Here is a 17,960-nt window from a genome sequence, read left to right as displayed (position 1 = left end):
ACAGGGCAAATAACACGCAACATAAATCTTCCTTCAGTTTTTGTTAGAGCTGTTTAAATAGGAGATGGATTTCTTCTCCTTTGCATTAGCTTGCCATGGCTCTCCTCAAAATGTTGACAGCTAAAAAAGCAGAGTCTGCCCATGATCTTGCAGTTGCTCAGACTCCTGCCACGCGGGTTCTGTGAGTGGCTCTTTGGCCCCATCTCGTCCACTGTGGAGCTGCTCTTCTGACCGCTGCGATGCTCCTCTAAATGCAAATTGTGCTACGCTTTTGCAGTACTGTCATAAATAAGAAAAAGCTTCAGCCTGCTCTTTCTCCATGTAGAGGAATGAAAACAGCTACCACACAAGCATTAAGTATTGGCTGAGTGGTTTTATTATAAGGCACAGCAGAGTTTAAGCCATATCCCCTTTCAGTCCATCCTTAACCCAGCACAAACACACGGACTTGCTTTATGGTTCATGTACTGGAAAGGAAAGGACAATCCCCAGACACCAGCATTCAGCTTGGCCGTTGTTTTTGGAGATATTTACAGCAGAGGTGAGGGAGCAGACAGCAGCCACACTCCTTCCTTGTGCTCTGACTTAAAAAGCGTGATTCAGCTGCTTAGCCGGTGGCAGACGTGAGAAATGAGCTCGTTTCTTGTCAAGGTCACCCCCTGCATCACTCCAGGGAGTTGGAGCTCCATCACATGTGATGGTCCAGCACTGACTGTGGAGGATGCCCTGCCCGTGCTGCACCTTATTGCTGCACAAACGCAGGAGGCAGGCAGAGGCTTCTCCTTAATCACATTCTTTGCCTTTCCCAGCCCCACAGCATCTCGATTTGGCGTTAGAGTGACAGCAGCCTTCTCCGTTATCAGCATTGTTTTCCCACCCCAGCCCTCCCATGAAGATCAGTGCATCTTTTACCATCGACATTTCCTTTTTTTCCTCTCTATCTTTCCTTTTTTCTCTCCTGCCGATAGACTGCACTGCTGTTTTTGCACCCACAGGATCTAGGAGGCAGATATCATTAGCCCTTAGCAAAGGTGGCTGGTGCCAAGGCAGCGCTGGGCACCCGGGGCAGCACCACGCCGTCCTGCTCTGCGTGAGAGGCTGCTGGCACCTTCAGGCTCTGCTGACTGGTCTTGTTACTGGTGTATAAAGATTAAGAGAACATTTTAATGGAAGTTGGACAGTTTCAATAAGACATGCAGACTCTGCTTGTGGAACTGAATGTAACTTTTTTATTTCTTTTTTTTTTTTTTTCTTCTTTCTCTCTTTCCTCCTTGCCGTCCACAACCTAGGCTAGAATTACTTCTTGGCCAAAGGAAAACCCAGGCTCCTGGTTCAGTGAATTCAAGCGCGGTAAACTGGTAAGATGCATCTTGGTGCTTTCTGTTTTCTTTAACCCGTGTCATATTTTACAGAGCAAAATGGCTCGTTGGCCCAAAGAAAAGCCTTCCACATGGTATAGTCAATACAAGCGGGGGTCGTTGGTAAGTGGCTAACCGTGGCCCTCTAGTCCGAATCAGAGCGCGTCATCTGCTTTGGTATGGCCGGACCTGTTGCACTCTGCATGCTGGACTAATAACATTTAAGGTGGAATACTGAAAAAGAACCATAAACCCAATGGGGATGATTTTTTCCAGTCTGTTTGACTGGAAGCTTAGGAGGAGGTGACGAGCTTTCCTCTGTGTTAGAAGGGGACACGCTGCCGTGCTGGGGGACCCTGCAGAGCTGGAGCTGTTGCAGGTCTGTCTCTGCAGAGCACTGCAGGAGGGCTCTTGTAGTTTCCCAAGTAGTTCCCATTCCCATTACGGCAAGGGCAAACGGGGTGTGCCCGTGCTGCTGTCCCCCAGCAGTGTAGCCTTATCCCAAGAGCTGAGAGATCCCTAAGGTGATGCTTCAGCCCGGAGCTGGGCACGGTGCTGCCACAGCAGGTACCCAGGCTGAGGTGGTGAATCTGCACATCTCTGGGCTGGGGCTGGTTTCCCCCAAAGGATGGATTTCATCTCCAATACTGGAGATGAGCCACATCAGGGGCTCCCATGCCACCCCCGGATTTGAGAGATGGGAAGTCATTTGTTTAAAGGAACATCTCAAGCCATGCGTGTTTGCCAAGCCTGGGGGACAGGAGTTTGACTTAGTCACGATTAAGGATTTTTTCAAGGGAGAAGAACTGTCGTAAGGTCAAACAATGCTTGATGTCAGCAAGCAGACAAGACAGCAGCACATAAAACAGAGAAGCAGCTCTAGTATTTCATCCTCTAACTGAGCATTCACGTTGTGGAGAGATTGCTCCCCCAGAGCCCGAGCCCTGGTCAGGGATGTCAGAGTACCGGCTGATTAGTGTAAGCCAGATCTCCTTAAGCAACAGAAATCTCCTGTGTGTGTATCAATTCTTGTAGGATTAGCAGGATGCAGATAACGAGCTCAGTCAAACCAGGAGAATTAGGGAAGAAGGAAATATTCAGCGGATAAAACCAACCTGCCCCTGAAAGCAGGAGATGCTCTGCCATACCGCACTGAGCTGCCCCGTGCAGTTATCCTCTCCCCAGGGCAGGGGGTTCTTGCAGCGCCCCAAACTTCCACCTTAAAAGGCAAACAACAAAGAAAATCACCGCGTTGTTTTCCTAAGCCGCATTTTGTTGCCACTAAGCACGTTTTGCTCTGATTCTGCCCACAAGAAGGATATGGCTTCTGCAGCTTCTCTGCATCATCGAGTAAGGCCACAAGGCCAAGGCTTCAGCCTCGTAGCTCCTTGGAGGGCAACTACTCGTAGCTTAATTACAGAGCACTTCATCAGTCAATATTACAAGTACATCCATTTCTCCATCTTCTCTGCTTTTCCCACTCTGTTTATCAGCTACGTTAGAGGCTGAATTGCCAACCTAGAGCTTAGGCCCATCTTTTTTTTAATAGGAATTTCAGTGCTACTTGGAGCGCTTTGTTCCATCTTTCTGTGTTGCCATTTTCTTGCTTTTTTACCTGTCCTGCGTTGTCTGGAAAAAAAGCCACCAGCACGTAGAAGACCTGCCTAAGCAAACCACGAAACTGTTAAACATGCAAGCCATAAAAGTAAAGTTTGATTTTTTTTCTTTCAAAGTACCTCTAATTTCACCCCAGTCAGTATTTGGAACTATGAGACTGATAAATTGGGGAGACATTTGCCTAGGTCATTTGAAATCTGTGTGTAGATGGGTGGGATGAATGAGTTTGAGTTCCCCTCTGGATGCAGTGTTGCTCCTGTTACTCCATAGAGAAGGTCCGTGGTGCCTTTCCACGCAGCCCGAGCACAGTCTTTTGGGGGGCTGAGCCCATGGGGACCCCCAAAGCCAAGGGGAAGATTTCCACATGGCTGCTCAGTGCTGCTGAGATGGGGGCCTCTATGAATCTTGGTGCTTGCATGAGGTGCACAGCCGTGAAGATCCTTGCCTTTCTTCTGGGGATATCTAAAGTAAGAACATAGTAAATATGAAATACAAAGAAACCATCTCGTTTTGTTGCTTCCACACCATCATTAATCAATGACATAGAGTAATTGGAGCTGATTTCTTACCATTTCTCATGATGCATTTAGAGGGATAAAAGGGTTGCAGATGTTTTCTTCTGGACTCTGCCTTCCTTCTCTGTGTGTTACACATAATCCTCAGTAGCTCTAACAAGGCCTGCCACCCGTCCTGTCCTGTTATCCTTCACAGCCATATGGCATCTGCCACAGGGAAATACTGTCACAGAGAAAACAAGACAGGATTGATTTTTGCAAAATCATGTTCCCACAAGCAAGCCTTGTGCACACAACCAGTTCCCAGTGGCTCCTCTTGCAAAGCTGGGACAGGTCTTCATGCAATCTGCAAAGGCAGAACAGCCACTGAGACCCCTGAATGATCAGTCAGGGTCCCAAGCCAAGCGCTGATTTGAAATAAGAACAAATAAGAGAAGCGGGTCCTGCAGATCAGCAGTGCCACGTGTCATTGGGTGTGTGCCAAGTAGTTGGCATTTTATGTCCCTCTCCTTCCACGTCCTGGTGGTTTTTTGCTAGCTCTCCTCCTGGCATGCGTGGCTCTCTCATGGTCAGTCATATTTAACTCTCAGGAGGACAGTGCAACGGTATCCTGACAACCGGTTGGTATATTTATTTATTATCTTTTTACTCATGATTTTATTGTCTGGTTACGAATCTCTTCTACTGTTTGCAGCTTGCACCGCAGCCTGATGTTTCGTGGTCCCTGGAAGAGCACTGCGCTGTTTGCGTGCCTGTATTTTTCTCCTGGCCATTGCTAAAGAACCCCACTGTCTCTAGATGACAGTACGGAAGAGCAGCTCTGGTAGATTGGCCATGGCTAGAGGTGCCACCTGAAGTACAGTTAGCTTATACATGCAAACTGGCTGTCCTACTGTGCATTTGCTTCCTTGGTGGGGTATGAGAGAAAGTCCCAGAAAGTCCTGAATCCACTAGGCACTGCAGGGGGTTTGACTGAATTGTGTTTTGCAGAAATATATTCTCCTGCAAGGGAGAAAAGGAGCCTGATGGGCAGGATGGAGCGAATCCCTGTGCCAGTGCAGCTCTGTGTTTCATGACATGCCCTAAGGGCAGCAAATGCATTTTCCCTTTAGCTGACCAGGGAGTCCTCAGCAGCAGGAACAGGATTTTGCTGCAGCTCAAGTGCAGAGATTGCTTAAAAGCCAGGGCGGTGGTGCCCAGGAGAAATGCCTCAGTTTCTGGAGAACAAAATACCCACAGCGGTCAGAAAATAGTGTCGACTAGGGCAGAAAAATAAAGCCCCAAACCCTTACATAAATCTGCTTTCTCTCCTCTTCAAAAGCTGGATAATTGTGCTCAGTATTGGCTTAAACATGAGACATGTGTCCCCAGATTTGCTTAGCACGGCACCTTTTTGTAACCAGGGCTGAAATCCCCCTTCCTTTCTCCTCCTGCCCTGCATTAGCCTTATTTTTTTAGCTCACAACCAGCAGGAGACATGAACTGCCCTTGGTAGCCGTGCCCTGGCCACAGGAGGACTCGAGCAGCCCCGTGCCCGTAGCGTGGCAGGAGCAATGTCTGCGCCCCGGTGGGGTGGTGAGACCGAGCCCCACGCACAGGGCAATAAAGATGGGTGAGGCTGGTGATCCTCAGAGCCCCCCAGAGACGTTGTGTTGCCCCTCACTGCCCAGTGTTTCCCCTTCTCCACTTCTCATAGCTCTCCTACGTGGATTCGGACGGGAACCCCATCGGAGTGGTGCAGATGACTTTCCTCCGGCTGCTGAGCGCTTCGGCCCACCAGAACATCACTTACAACTGCTACCAGTCCGTAGCCTGGCACGACGCCACCACCAACAGCTACGACAAGGCCATCCGCTTCCTGGGCTCCAACGACGAGGAGATGTCCTACGACAACAACCCCTACATCCGAGCCGCCCTCGACGGCTGCGCGGTACGTGGGCAGAGCTGGTCTCGGCCAGTCCCTGCAAAAGGGGTCAGTGCCAGAGGTGTCTGTCCCCCTCCTCTGGCTGTCCAGCACCGTCTGCCTCTGAGCAAGTCACTTCTAAATTTCCTGTAGCCATTGATGTAGTTGCCTTGAGGATTGTCCCCAGCATGGGAGACATTGAGCTTGCTTTTCCCTACGCTGGGAATACATGATTCCACTCAAGGTCAGGGGAAGCTGCAGCACTTCTAGAAAGTAATTAATTTGCTTTATTGCTGGCTGTGCATAAAGGAAGGGACCTGCCTAAAACCACTAGCCTTTGCTCTCACTCTGTTTACTCACACAGGGAGAGGCAAGTGATGACACCCAGTTGGGTATGAATTTTGCAAGCTTTGATAATGTTTTAAAGTGCTTTCAGGATATGGAGGCAAAGCATTAATGGTTTGGCATTTGGTTGGTTGGGGTTTTTCTGCAGCACGCTGCTGTGTGCAGCCCCAGGAGGGCTCTGGGCTGGGATGCAGGAGACAGAGGTTTGCATCCCTGCTCGCATTTCAAATGTGACTTTTTAGCATCTTTCTCTCTAGGTCTGTTCCCTTTGACTCGTTTGCCCAGAGTGCAGGAGCAGGCGTTACGCTGCAACCCTCCTCTCCCCCTGCAGCCCTCCTCTCCCCCTGCAGCCATGCTGCTCTTCACCTTCGCTGTGGCCACAGTTTCCAAAGGGGCCCAGCATCTTCCCTTTGCTTCTGCCTCCTTCTGTTGGGTGCCTGATTCGGGTCTGAGCTCTGAAAAATCTGCCCTCAGGAGCTAAAAATTTGGCAAAGCAGGTGCTGCATGCGTTTATTTTGAGACCCGACTTGCTGGTGTAAAAGCGTGCATAATTCTCCCCCTCTGCAACTGCAGTGCTTGAAGCCCACGGGACAGAAAGATTGAGATGTTTGACAGAAAAAGCCCTCGACAAAACTTGGGATGAAAGTTGTACACCCAAATTTTATACTGTAGGAGCAATGAGGAAAATCAGATTAGAATCACTTCTTCTTTTAACACCCTCGCAGGAAGGGAAAGGGCGTCCATCCCTCTTCTGGAAACACTCAGAAGCCACGTGGGGAAGTTTATCCTCAAGTACTTCACATCTCCTGCTAACGCAATGTGTCCTCCATAAAAAGTGCCTTCTCCTTCCTTTCCCTTCTTAAGTTTCAGGGTGCTGCAAGATCACATGTTGCACATTTTAAGGCAGATGTGCCTGCTGAAAACCCGTTTGGTTTAAGTGATTTGGCTCAGGTGCCCTGCGGTCCTCTCCCCAACGAGGGATGTTTGCATGGAAAGAAGACGGTAGCTCCTTCGAGTTTATTTGCCTGGTTGCTTCTCACCAGTCTTGGTGTCACAAATAAACGACTGTGGCAAGAACTAAAGCAGCAGGAGCGAAAGGCACACACGGTGCAGGAGCAGCAGGAGAGGCTGCCCGAGCCCTGGTGTGGTGGTGGGGCACAGATCCATCATCTCCTGGCTCCGAGCTTTGGGCATCACTTCCAAACCGGCATGCCCCAGTCGTTCCTCTCTGCTAGAGATGTTCTTGCAGGCTATAAAAAGGAGGTAAAATCTGCCAAGGGAGCTTATTGCAGCCTTGCAGCAAGAGGCTCTGCATCTCCTGTACCGGCTCTGGTACCCAGACAGATCATCTGCTCTGAACCACAGGCAGGTTGTTTAAGATTGAGCCCTACCATGTGAAAAATGAAGTTGGGCTGCCCGACATGGCATTGCCACAGAGGTCCTGGTAGGAGCCGCACTCTGGCCATGACTGAGGCTGCTGCAGCTGGCACCAGAGGATCTGCAGGGCTAATGTTCGGGCTGTTGTTTTAATGTGTTTTTCCTGATCTTACAGAACTTTCTCAGTAGCTGTGATATAGCTTATTCTTCTGAGACGCACAAATCAGAGGGTAAGGTAGAGCCAAAAGCTGCTCCATAAATTCACTTGTTTGTGAAGCTTTGTATGCCCTCGGGTGCACTTCTGCTCCTCTAATAATTATTTATATTTCAGAAACAACTGTATGGCTACCGGGCACAATAAAAAGACAACATCACCTTGTGAATTCCATCAGACTTTAAATGTGATCTTTTCGGTAGCGCTCGGATAATAGTCAAACTAATATATTCAAATTAAATAGCTCAACATTTGCTCAATAACCCATGTGTGTCCTCGGGGAGGCAAAACAGCTATACCACAGCCACAACAGTTTTACCAGGCTCCCGTTCCAGCTCAGGTGTGCTGACAGCAGAGTTAGGGTCTTTTAATCTGCACGGCAGCAGCTTCCCCTGCTCCAAAATCTGGGCTCAGGACAGTGATCTCCCAGGGGTTTGCTCAATGGTCACCATCCCACTTGAGAGCATGTCAGCTGACTGGTGAATGCTCATTCCTGCTAACCTGCTGTTGTTGGGTTGGAGGCATCATCAGAGCTCCTCTCTCTCTCTCTCCCTCTTCTCCCCATCAGGCAAAGAAGGGCTATCAGAAGACTATCCTGGAAATCAACACGCCCAAAGTAGAGCAAGTACCTATAGTCGACATCATGTTCAATGACTTCGGAGAAGCATCACAGAAATTTGGATTCGAGGTGGGACCAGCTTGCTTCATGGGCTAAGAGCCACCTGAAAACTAGTCTCCAAATGAGCAACCTCGTAACCTCATTGCGCCATTTAATTAATTAAAAAGAAAAAGAAAGAAAAAAAAAGAATTCCTTGTCACATGCACGTTCTGAAACTGGACAGCGATGGGTTATATTTTTCCGTTTTGTTTCGTTCCTCGTTTTGCCCGAGTTCCTCTGTGCCACCGTACCCAGACGTACCGAATCGCCGACCGAGAGGACCGTTCCCACGACAGACGCAGAATCGCATGACCGACCGCCGCACGCGTGGCCCGGAGACCTGTCCCCACACCGCCACCACCGCTGCTCCCACCGCTGCTGCTCCACGGCCACCGAGCAGACCCCACCACCATCAAAGACTTCTTGCCACCAAGTGATGCCGAGCGCTTGTCTGTAGATTATTGTTTGTTTGTTTGTTTCTAAGGAAAAATGGAAACTTGAAACTCCTGCGTTCAGCTTGACGTTGAAGTCCCAGCTCCAATCCAAACCCTGCCGAAGCTCATCGGAGGCATTTCGTTGACTTCCATGAGGTTTGGATCAGCTCTAGCAAGCAGACGTCATGGCCATTTCCAGAATTTTTAATATCTCCATTGAATCGTGTAATTCTACATTTTACAAAATTTAACCCCATGAATTTGAGAGCTAAAAGTCACACTGGGCATCTCTTTCCCGTATTATTAAAGGTGCTTATATTTTTGTATGTTTGTAAGTAAATATTTGTATTGTATATTATTTTAAATGTTTAAATGTTTCTGGCTTCAAAACATGCATGTGACCCTGTCTGCCTTAAAACCACCACCCTTCCCACCACCAGCCCCAGCCCAGCATCCCCCTGGGAATGAAGACAGTGGCTCACGTCCCCACCGCCCCTGCTTCTTCCCAAGCCTGGATCTGGAGGGGCTTGGGGTTACACCCAGGCACGAGTCTTTGCTGGATGAGAGCCTGATGAGTGGCAAACCAGCCCCCCGAGCCACAGCTGCCTTTTGGAATGATTTGCTTCAAAAGAAGGAAATAAAGCCACTTTTAAACAAGATTTCTACATAACCCTGATCTAAAAGCAGGATCCGCCTTGAATCGCTGCCTTTTTATACACTTGCTTGCCTTAACATATTTTAAATTAATTCTTCTTTTTTTTTTTCCTTCAGCATTCTGTTAAAATAATAATAATGAAAAAAAATCCATTCCCAGCGGCAGATTGCAGTGGCAGGGGAAATCCATTTGTGCTCTCTGAATATAAAGTGTAAAAAAAAAAAAGGAAAAAAAAAAAAAGGTGCTTTTTATTTTTACATGTCTCTGTGGTGCTATCTATTTGAATAACTTTAATACAACACTGGTGATACCCTGCCATTGGCCAATCTCCCACCAGCCTTTGCTTTTTAACCACTTTCAACACAGACTGCAGGCTTTTGCTACAGTCTTTGATTATAAATGCATGCCACCTTCATATTTGTAACGTAGAAAACCCGCTCCTTTCCTTAATTGTATTGCAGTAGCTTATACGGCCCATGTAGAGAAAGTATTAAATGTGCTTACATCATTTTTTTTTTCCAAGAATATTCATGCAGTTTATACGGTGGTAACCACACCAGATTGTACTCAGTCGCTGAATGTTTGAGGTGCTAATTTATGTATCTGTTGGATGTGCCGACGCGATGCTGAAGCCGCGCGGGTGCCCGCCTGCCTGCCGAGCGCTCCCGGGAGTCTGCGATTTTCCTGCTCTTCCCACGGTGGCTCTGCCAGGATGGCTTTTTTTTTTATTTTATTTTTCATGCAGCGTTTTCAGCTCGCAACCTGCTGACACCATCTTCTTTTTCCATTTGTTTGTTTTTCTCCCTGGCCGTTTTCCTTGTTTCGATCTCTCAGCTGGAAAATAGATGTTGCAGGGTGGGTTTTTTTATTATTATTTGGCCTGGAGTATTACAGCAATGCTTGAGCTAAGGGGGGTCTTTCACCATAGAGGAAAAGACATCACATTTACTGTGAAGAAAAGCCTATATATGATGTCTTTTCCCCCCTCCTTCCCAAGCAGAGAGCAGAAGCATCCGAGGAAGGGAGGCGAAGCCATGCTGGAGGGAGCGGCGATGCCGCGTGGTGCTTTTCGGTCTGGGAGAGCCATGTCCATCCATCTCCCTTCTTCTGTTGTCTTCTCTCGTATTTTTTTTTCCCCACTTGGAAGGGAAAAAAAAAAAAAGGTGCTACCCTAAAAACTGCAGACTCTGGCAGCACAGCAGTGAAAAGGAGTATATAATAATATATAGGAGAATTCAGCTTCTCGGTCACCTTGGCAAGAGCCTTGTTCAGGACCAGTGGGAAGGTCAGAAAAGGTTGCACATTCCTCTCTGCGACAGATAAGCCATATATTGATGTATGTACACACGTGTGTGTCTGTCTAGGTCGTGTGATTCTGTTATAAATTTTCATCAAGGGAGCCTTTTTCTTTTATTTTTCCTTTTATTTCTTTGCTTTAAGAAAGAAAAAAAAAAAATTTTCCTCTGTTGAATTCCACAGTGTTGTAATTGTACTGAGCTCCAAACTGTTCCAATTTCCCCAGACCACTTAGCTACGGTATATTGCAATAAAATTACTACTTGTATTTGCAGACATTCTTTTTGTGTAATTTTATTTCCCTCCTCCCTTAATATATATGACTTGAACAAATGTTGATAAGAAAAATAAAACCTATGGAAAAAAATTTTAGTACATAAGGCCCTTTTTAAAATATAGTGTCAAATGACATATTGTACATTTCTTCAAAGTCCAATAAACATGTCATAAAATTTAAGTGTAATGCCCATAAGAGCTATTTTTAAATATTTTAAACCTGTGTAATAAAGGAATAAATGTAATAGATTTTTTTTTCAATAAATCAAGTTTACTGTTTCCACCTAAACCAACATGATGTGAATGTCTTCTTGAAGTTGATTGCAGCGTGATTTCCCCACGACCCCTCTGCTCGGTGGAGCCTGAAGAGTTCACCAGAGGAGCGGTGAAAGCGTTTAAAGGTAATATATACTGTAAAATAATAACCCCAACCCAGCAGAGAGAGAACTTCTAGGCCTGGAATCTTTTTTTCCTTAGTGGGAAACTCGGATCGATGACCCAAGACGGCAAAAATCCAACCTGGGGATTTCAGTGGCTGGGACTTGGATGAGAAGATGAGGTGGCCACCAGCTCTCCAGCCAGCAGCAACGGCACCTGAGGAGTCTCTCCTTGGAACCGTGGCCTTCGCTTTGGCGGATCTTCTCACCACAAGATGAATTCAGGAAAAAAAAAATGTTTCTCCAGCTTCTTGGTGGGCTCCTCAACCCCCAAACTCATGTCTCGGCCCCCGGGCACTGCTGCATGGATGTGCTGGGGGAAGCAGCATGGGGGACACTTTGTTCATCCTTTCCTCCTTACTACAGGTTTTACTCCAGGGACATGCAAGAAGGTGACGGCTCCTCTGGAAACCACTGTAAGAGATTGCACGCGTCTGTCTGCCAACACCAGCCTCTGCTGCTGGATTTGCATCGCTCTGGTTCTCAGGGGCTTCTTGCAAAGAACATTTTGTCTGTGCTGCTGGTTTGCAGGTTCAAGAAGATGCTTGCACCTTAAAAACGGGTCCTTATTTGCAACACAGCAGGTATGTACAGTACAAACATGCGTGTGCCTGCACAAACCCACCTCCGTGCACAAAGCTTTGCAGTGACCAAGCCAAGTTGGGTGTCCTATCAGCCTCTTCCCTTCATTCTTTCACTGCAATTAGCGGTAGATCTCAGATAGAGATGTTCAGATAAGGAGCCAAAGTCCTTTAGTCTAAATATATAATTAGCTTATAGGAGTAGTTTTGGGAAATCTTGGGGCATTATGGCCAAATCTTCATCCAAATGGACCCAGAAATGCAGAGGTACCATAGCGGGGGGAAGAAACTAGGGGGAAACCAGCTTTAATTACGCAGGCCTGGCTAGAAGGGTTTAACTTAGATCCTGATGGTGCTTCAAGGTGACACTAACATCGTCCGTGCTGACTTGCCAGTTGTGATTTGCACTCGATCATTGCTGGTTGCAGCAAATGCTTCCAGCAAATGCTTCCAGCAAATGCCTCGGGGTCTCACTGCTGAGAGGAGCTTTGATCTGCCAATAGGAAAAAGCAGAGATCTGGGCAAGGATTTGAGTGTTTCTAGAGCTGTCAAGCACAGAAGCCATGGTGGATTTTTCACCTCTTTTCATATAACAGAAAGTCCATGATTTAGTGCTAGAGCTACAAGGCAGTACCTCTGTCTGCTAAGTGATATATGGAGGGTAATTTTTAGAAGATCCACAACAGAAACAGCAGCAGATTATTGAAACAGAGTGTGAGCACCCAAGACACCTCGGTTCTGCTCTGAGGAAGGAGGGAGAATGGGACTGCTCAACCCAAACTCATGCGCACAGCCCAGGGGCTGCGCCCGGGCTGCCTTGGGGATGGTGCAGAAGAGCAGGGTCAGCAGCTCAAACCTTAGGATGCAGCAAGGAGATCAGGAGGAGCGAGCTCAGCACCCACCCTGGTACATCTCGAGGAGTGAGAGTTACCCCAGTGCAGCCCAATTGCATTTCCAACAGCCTCACAAAGCGGCTGAGCCAGCCTGGGCAGGGGCAGCTGTAATGCTCCCAGTGCCTGCTTTGCTCTGCCTCTGATATTTTTTTTTTTTCTTCCCCTAACAGGTAGTGGCTTAACTAGGCTGGGATTTATGCACTTCTGTATATTAAGAAAGAAGGTGAAGCCTGAAGAGTTTTTCCCATGCAGTTACCTGAGCTGACCCAGGCATGACGACGTGTACATTTGCTTCCTGGCTGTTCCCTAAGGTAAAACATGAATTGCTGTGTGACTTGATTTCTGCCAGTAAAAGGGGAGTTATTCCTGCTTGGTTTATTTTTTAGCCCTGTTCTGGAGGAAGGGGCCCAGGTCCTCACGTTAGCTGTGTGTTGGCTCCCTGTATTTTACCTTGCAGTCCCTTGGCTTGCTTCAGCTGGGGGAGCAGTGGCTGTCCCTGGAAAAGTACATTCATATGTGGTTTGTAAGAGGAGGTGGACACATTCCTACTCCTCCTGGGAGCTGGTGGGACGGGGTCCACAGCCCGGGCTGGGGGTTGCACAGCTCTGCTGGGTACCGTGGGGACACACCGTGATCACACCCTGTTTGCTCTCCACGAGACACGACAGCTTCGGTTGGGATGCACCCTGCTCTATTATTACCTCTCAAAGCGATGCTCCTCCCGGCTCCCTAAATACCGTGTTTACATGCGAGTGGTAAATATAAAAATGGCTAAAAAAGAGGTGTTGGCTGTGATTAAATTTAGAGACCAGATCCTGGGCAGTTCTTCCCTATGGTCTAGGTGAGTTTGGGCAGAGAACCTAGAAGAAAAATTGTGAATGGGTGTTTTATACAAAGTATTTGTCTTCCTTAGTGTGACTAAAGCTCTCCTGGAAAGAGAAAAACAGCAAGACAAAGTGAGAGGCTATAATGAGAAGGGGGGAGGAATATGCTTTAGCATGAAGAGAATGTGATGTGTTGGGTAGAGTGAGGCTTTTGCAGCACACAGGACAAGCTAGAGCTATTTTTGTTGTTCAGCTGCTTTTTGTCCAGCATCTTCTCCCCAGTCAGGCCTGGTTTGACTTGTTTTTTTTATTAATGTCTCAATCAAAAGACTGAAACTGATCTGACCCACAGCTCTAGGGGAAGAAAAAAACCCCTCTCCATGACTTTCTATGAGAAAGAGCAAGTGAGCTGGAGATGCCTCCTGGCACCTGGAAATTAAGCTGCAGAATCTCCAGCACAAGCTAGTGTAGTGTGAGTCAAACGTATCTCGTCTCTCTTCACACCTTGCACAGGAACTGTGCTGCTGCAAATTCACTGCTCTGGCTTTCCTGCCAGCCAGGCGCTCCACCAGACAGACAATTTCCAGATTTTTTTAATATTTTTTTTTTAACATGGGTGATCTGAGCCAGACAGACTGCTGCCGTGGCAGTGAGTCGTGTCAGGCTGACCCTTGTGTCACTTGGCACTGCAAGCCTGGTGTCCCTGTGCCCAGATCATCGTGTCCCATCCTCCACTTGCAGCAGTAACAGGAATTATCAGCGCAAGGGCTGTCAGCTGTCTCTGTAACACCCAACAGCCCTGGCTCCTGCCGGCACTGTGCGACCAGACCCCTCCTTTCTAGAGAAAAGTCCTGTTTCACCCAGCTGGAGCAGCCTGTGCCCTGCCCAGCGCTGCAGCGGGTGGTGGGGCAGGGTCCTGGTGCTGCTGAGGGCTGAATCCCAGCTCCTCTGACACAGCCCCCTCTTCTGCTCCCCCTTTTTGCCCCGCTCTCCCCTTCGCTCTGCCATGCTGCATAGTGCAAGAGCAGCTGGTGGGAAGCACTGGTTTGTCATAATCACCCATAAATCATCGTGTCACTGCAGCGGGGACTTCTGGTTTTTCCTTCTTTTCTGTTTTCTTTCCATGTATTTTTCTTGCTTTCAGGCAAGAGCAACCTTTGAAGCCAGCCTGGGCTTATGTTCTCAATGTCTGTCAGTCACTGCTTACCCGGTGCTGCTCTCCTGCCACCACACAACGGCAAAAAATCACAGATCTTTAATGATTTTCAAGGCTTCTGGCTTAATCCAAGCTCTGATTTCAACCAGGAGGCACTACTGACGCTAGAGAGTACCAAGGTAATCTTCATGACTTGAGCAATGACAGCCTTTGGGTCGTTACAGCCTTGGAAAGAATTTACTCTTAACTCATCCCTCTCTCGGCACTTCCAGCTGGGGGGAACGGCGGTGCCCTCTGGCATCGAGGGGAGCTTCAGCACCAGCATCTTCTCTGGGCAATAACCAACCTGCTGGACTTGGGGCTCTCACTGGATTTTCCCCAAGTCACAACACTGAAAGCTGGTTTTGCTTTTGATCTCCAAAGCAGGGCGGGGAGTGTTAATGTGCTGTGGTTTTATTTATGGTACCTATTGCCATTTCATTTATTCCTTGGAACTTCTCTGGCTGCAGATTTTTTTCCATCCTGGGGCATCACAGCAGCAAAGTGATTTTCTCCAGAGGCACAAACTCAATAGCTCAGACAGGCCCTGTGTGCTTCTACCTTCATAGCAAACAAAACTTAGCAATTTATGCTTGTATTTAATGGGTTTTCTCAAATAGCCCAGAGCAAAAATAAACACCCCAAAGAAATCAAACACATGAAAACTCTAAAGAAGTAGCTGTTTTTCTCCTTCAGAGCAAAGCCAACACGCTTGTTTTTTAAGAGATGCATAACTAAGAGAGCTCTGAAGCGCTAAAATTACATCTTGTAAAGCACAGGCTGTCACGCTCAGAGGCACCCTTGGAATCGCTGCTCGACACAGCTGAGCGCAGAGAGCAAATGTGCCATCTTCGGGCCCTGCGTTGGGACTTAACGTTCTCATTCTGACTAATTATTAATATGTTAATTTGACAACGAGATGTTCCTTTTTGCAGAAAATTTTCTGCACCGTGCTTGGCTCTTTGTCAGCTGCTCCTTAACTCGGCACATTTCCCTTTTTCTCCATTTCACAGAATCACAGAATCAACCAGGTTGGAAGAGCCCTCTGGGATCATCGAGTCCAACCATTGCCCTGACACCACCATGTCAACTAGACCAGGGCACTAAGTGCCATGTCCAGTCTTTTCTTAAACCCCTCCAGAGATGGTGACTCCACCACCTCCCTGGGCAGCCCCTTCCAGTGTCTAATGACCCTTGCTGAGAAGAAATTCTTCCTAATGGCCAACCTGAACCTCCCCTGGTGCAGCTTGAGGCTGTGTCCTCTTGTCCTCGCTGGTTGCCTGGGAGAAGAGGCCGACTCCCACTCCGCTACAACCTCCCTTCAGGTAGTTGTAGACTGCAAAAGACTGTAGTCTCTTTGGGATTTAAATCATAATTTATGCCCAAACATATGCTGGGGACTGCCAGGTTGAAGCCTGGGTTGGAAAAGTGTCTCCCTTCAGCCCCCCTGTCCCCCAGAGATGAAACGTCTCCGCTGCAGGTCGGACCCCAGCCCGGAGCTGCTCCATTCTGCAACCAGCGCGATGTTGAGTTTCAAGAGGAAACAGGAGCAGCCACCAGAAAAAAAAATTGTCCCTCTTTAAGATTTTCCTTTCAAGCAGCCTGATCAGAGACCCTGTTGAAACGGAAATCAAAAAGCTGCCAGACTTGAAGCGTTAATTAAGATACACAACGGAGACAGGGGAGAAGGAAGGAGGGGAGCATCTATTCGTGAATTATCTGCTGTAAGAGGAAGCGTTTGTGAATTTGAAACCCATATATCATTTTGTTGGCGAATGAAAGAAATTGAATCAAACTGCACAGGAAGTTTGTGCACCACCACGGATTTAATTTTCAAACTTGCATCGGGCAAAGATTAACCTTGCTGAAGGGCGTTAGAGGAGCAGGCAGAACGGGTGAGAATTAATCCCTGCTGTAAGTTTTTTCAGGAGGAAACACTAAGCAGTGTTAAATATTTATTGTATATAAATACCTTCTTTTTTTTCCCCTCTGCTTTCTTTCCTGCTTTGCATTTCAGTTGATTCTTCTGCGGAAGCCTGTGTGCCCAGCGTAGCAGCACGCCTGGTACCCGCCGTGGCCCAGGCTGTGCCTTTGCTGCGCAATACAGCTGCTAATCCACTCGTTATTGCTGAGGAATATAAATGATTTTTGTAGGAACCAGTCTTTTAGCATGGACTGACGCAGCGGGACCTGTCCCTTGTTCCCACATCCCCAGGTCCGGTGCGGCGGTGCCAGGGGAGCCTCGCGGCCGGTGTCCACTAATGACCGATGAGCACAGAAAAAGCATGATTTAGCCCATAGCCTCAGCACTCAGGGAAGAAAGGATCGATGCTGAAATACACCTTTGGAAAAGCTGGTTTCAGTCCCAAATAGCCTCTCTCGTCCCTCATCCTTATGGGTTTTATACTCGAAGTTAATCGCTTTCCCATCAGCAATTCTGCCATTGCATCTATTCCAGGCAGGAGCACCCGCTCAGCTCCGTACGCCGGGAGGGATTTCACCGGGCATCCCACCTCGATGGATGGGGTTACCTCACCCTGAAATGCCTCTGCTGATGTTCCTTGTCCCCTGCCACCGGCAGAAACCCCTGTGTGTAATGTGTAGCATCCATGAGCCTCAGCAGCTCGAGCCCCTGGAGTACTGATGCTGCTGCCTCCTGCCCCCTCCATCTCAAACCGCTGCAAGTGGACACTCTGCCTGGAAGAGAAAAGTGGGGCTCAAATACGGATCCTGAAACAGCTCAAAAAAGAGACCAGAAATCCTCCCCAATGTTTCTTTCCACTTGCTACATGCGAACTCCCTGGGGATTAATTAGTATTTTCCCAGGGCCTGGAAAACACAGATCACCATGCATGTATTTTTAGTAGGTCTGAGGGGGATGTAGAACACTTCTCCATACTTTACTCCCTATCTTTTTTTCTCTAATTTCCCCATTTTGCGTTTGGCAAAACACAGACATTTCTATTGCCGAGCGTTGTGTAATGTAATTAAACAAGTGTTTCCAAAAGGCGTCGAGACACTTGGTTGAAAGCCAGCTATTTGCTATTAAATATTGTTAATAAGGTCAGCGATGCTGCAGGTCCAAAAATATTTGTGTTAAATGCTGTAGATAAAGTAATGGGGAACCCCGCACACACACGAGCTCCTGCAGCATCGCCCATTCCAGCCAGCGCTCGCACGCTGCTGGGAAAAGGCTGCGGCTGCTCCACCAGCGTGGCCATAGGGCATCCCCCCTCTCCTCCCCTGGTCGCGCACTGCAGAGCGCAAGGTTTTCTTTTTCTCCTGTGTAAGGAGAAAGGTATAAAGAATAAGTCATTTGCCACCTTGATTTTTTCATTCCCTCCCCTCTAATGATTGATACCGTTGCACTTAAAGGGGAGAA

The 17,960-nt window shown here is 47.9% G+C and overlaps 1 protein-coding gene across 1 annotated transcript in view; it reads left to right on the top strand.

Moving 5' to 3' along the window:
- The window catches only part of COL5A1 (collagen type V alpha 1 chain), a 154,446-nt gene extending 143,603 nt beyond the window's left edge, over window positions 1–10,843 (top strand). Inside the window, exons 64-66 of the mRNA XM_068414160.1 lie at window positions 1,290–1,358; window positions 5,187–5,420; window positions 7,898–10,843. Of these exons, the coding sequence (XP_068270261.1) occupies window positions 1,290–1,358; window positions 5,187–5,420; window positions 7,898–8,044 (450 nt within the window). The 3' untranslated portion in view covers window positions 8,045–10,843. The remainder of the gene's footprint in view (window positions 1–1,289; window positions 1,359–5,186; window positions 5,421–7,897) is intronic.
- The last annotated feature ends 7,117 nt before the right edge of the window (window positions 10,844–17,960 follow it).

The sequence above is a fragment of the Nyctibius grandis genome, chromosome 16 (genome assembly GCF_013368605.1).
Source record: "Nyctibius grandis isolate bNycGra1 chromosome 16, bNycGra1.pri, whole genome shotgun sequence".
Classification (NCBI taxonomy): Eukaryota; Metazoa; Chordata; class Aves; order Nyctibiiformes; family Nyctibiidae; genus Nyctibius; species Nyctibius grandis.
The sequence above is the reverse complement of the archived record's forward strand: the minus strand, read 5'-3'. Positions and strand labels throughout refer to the sequence as shown.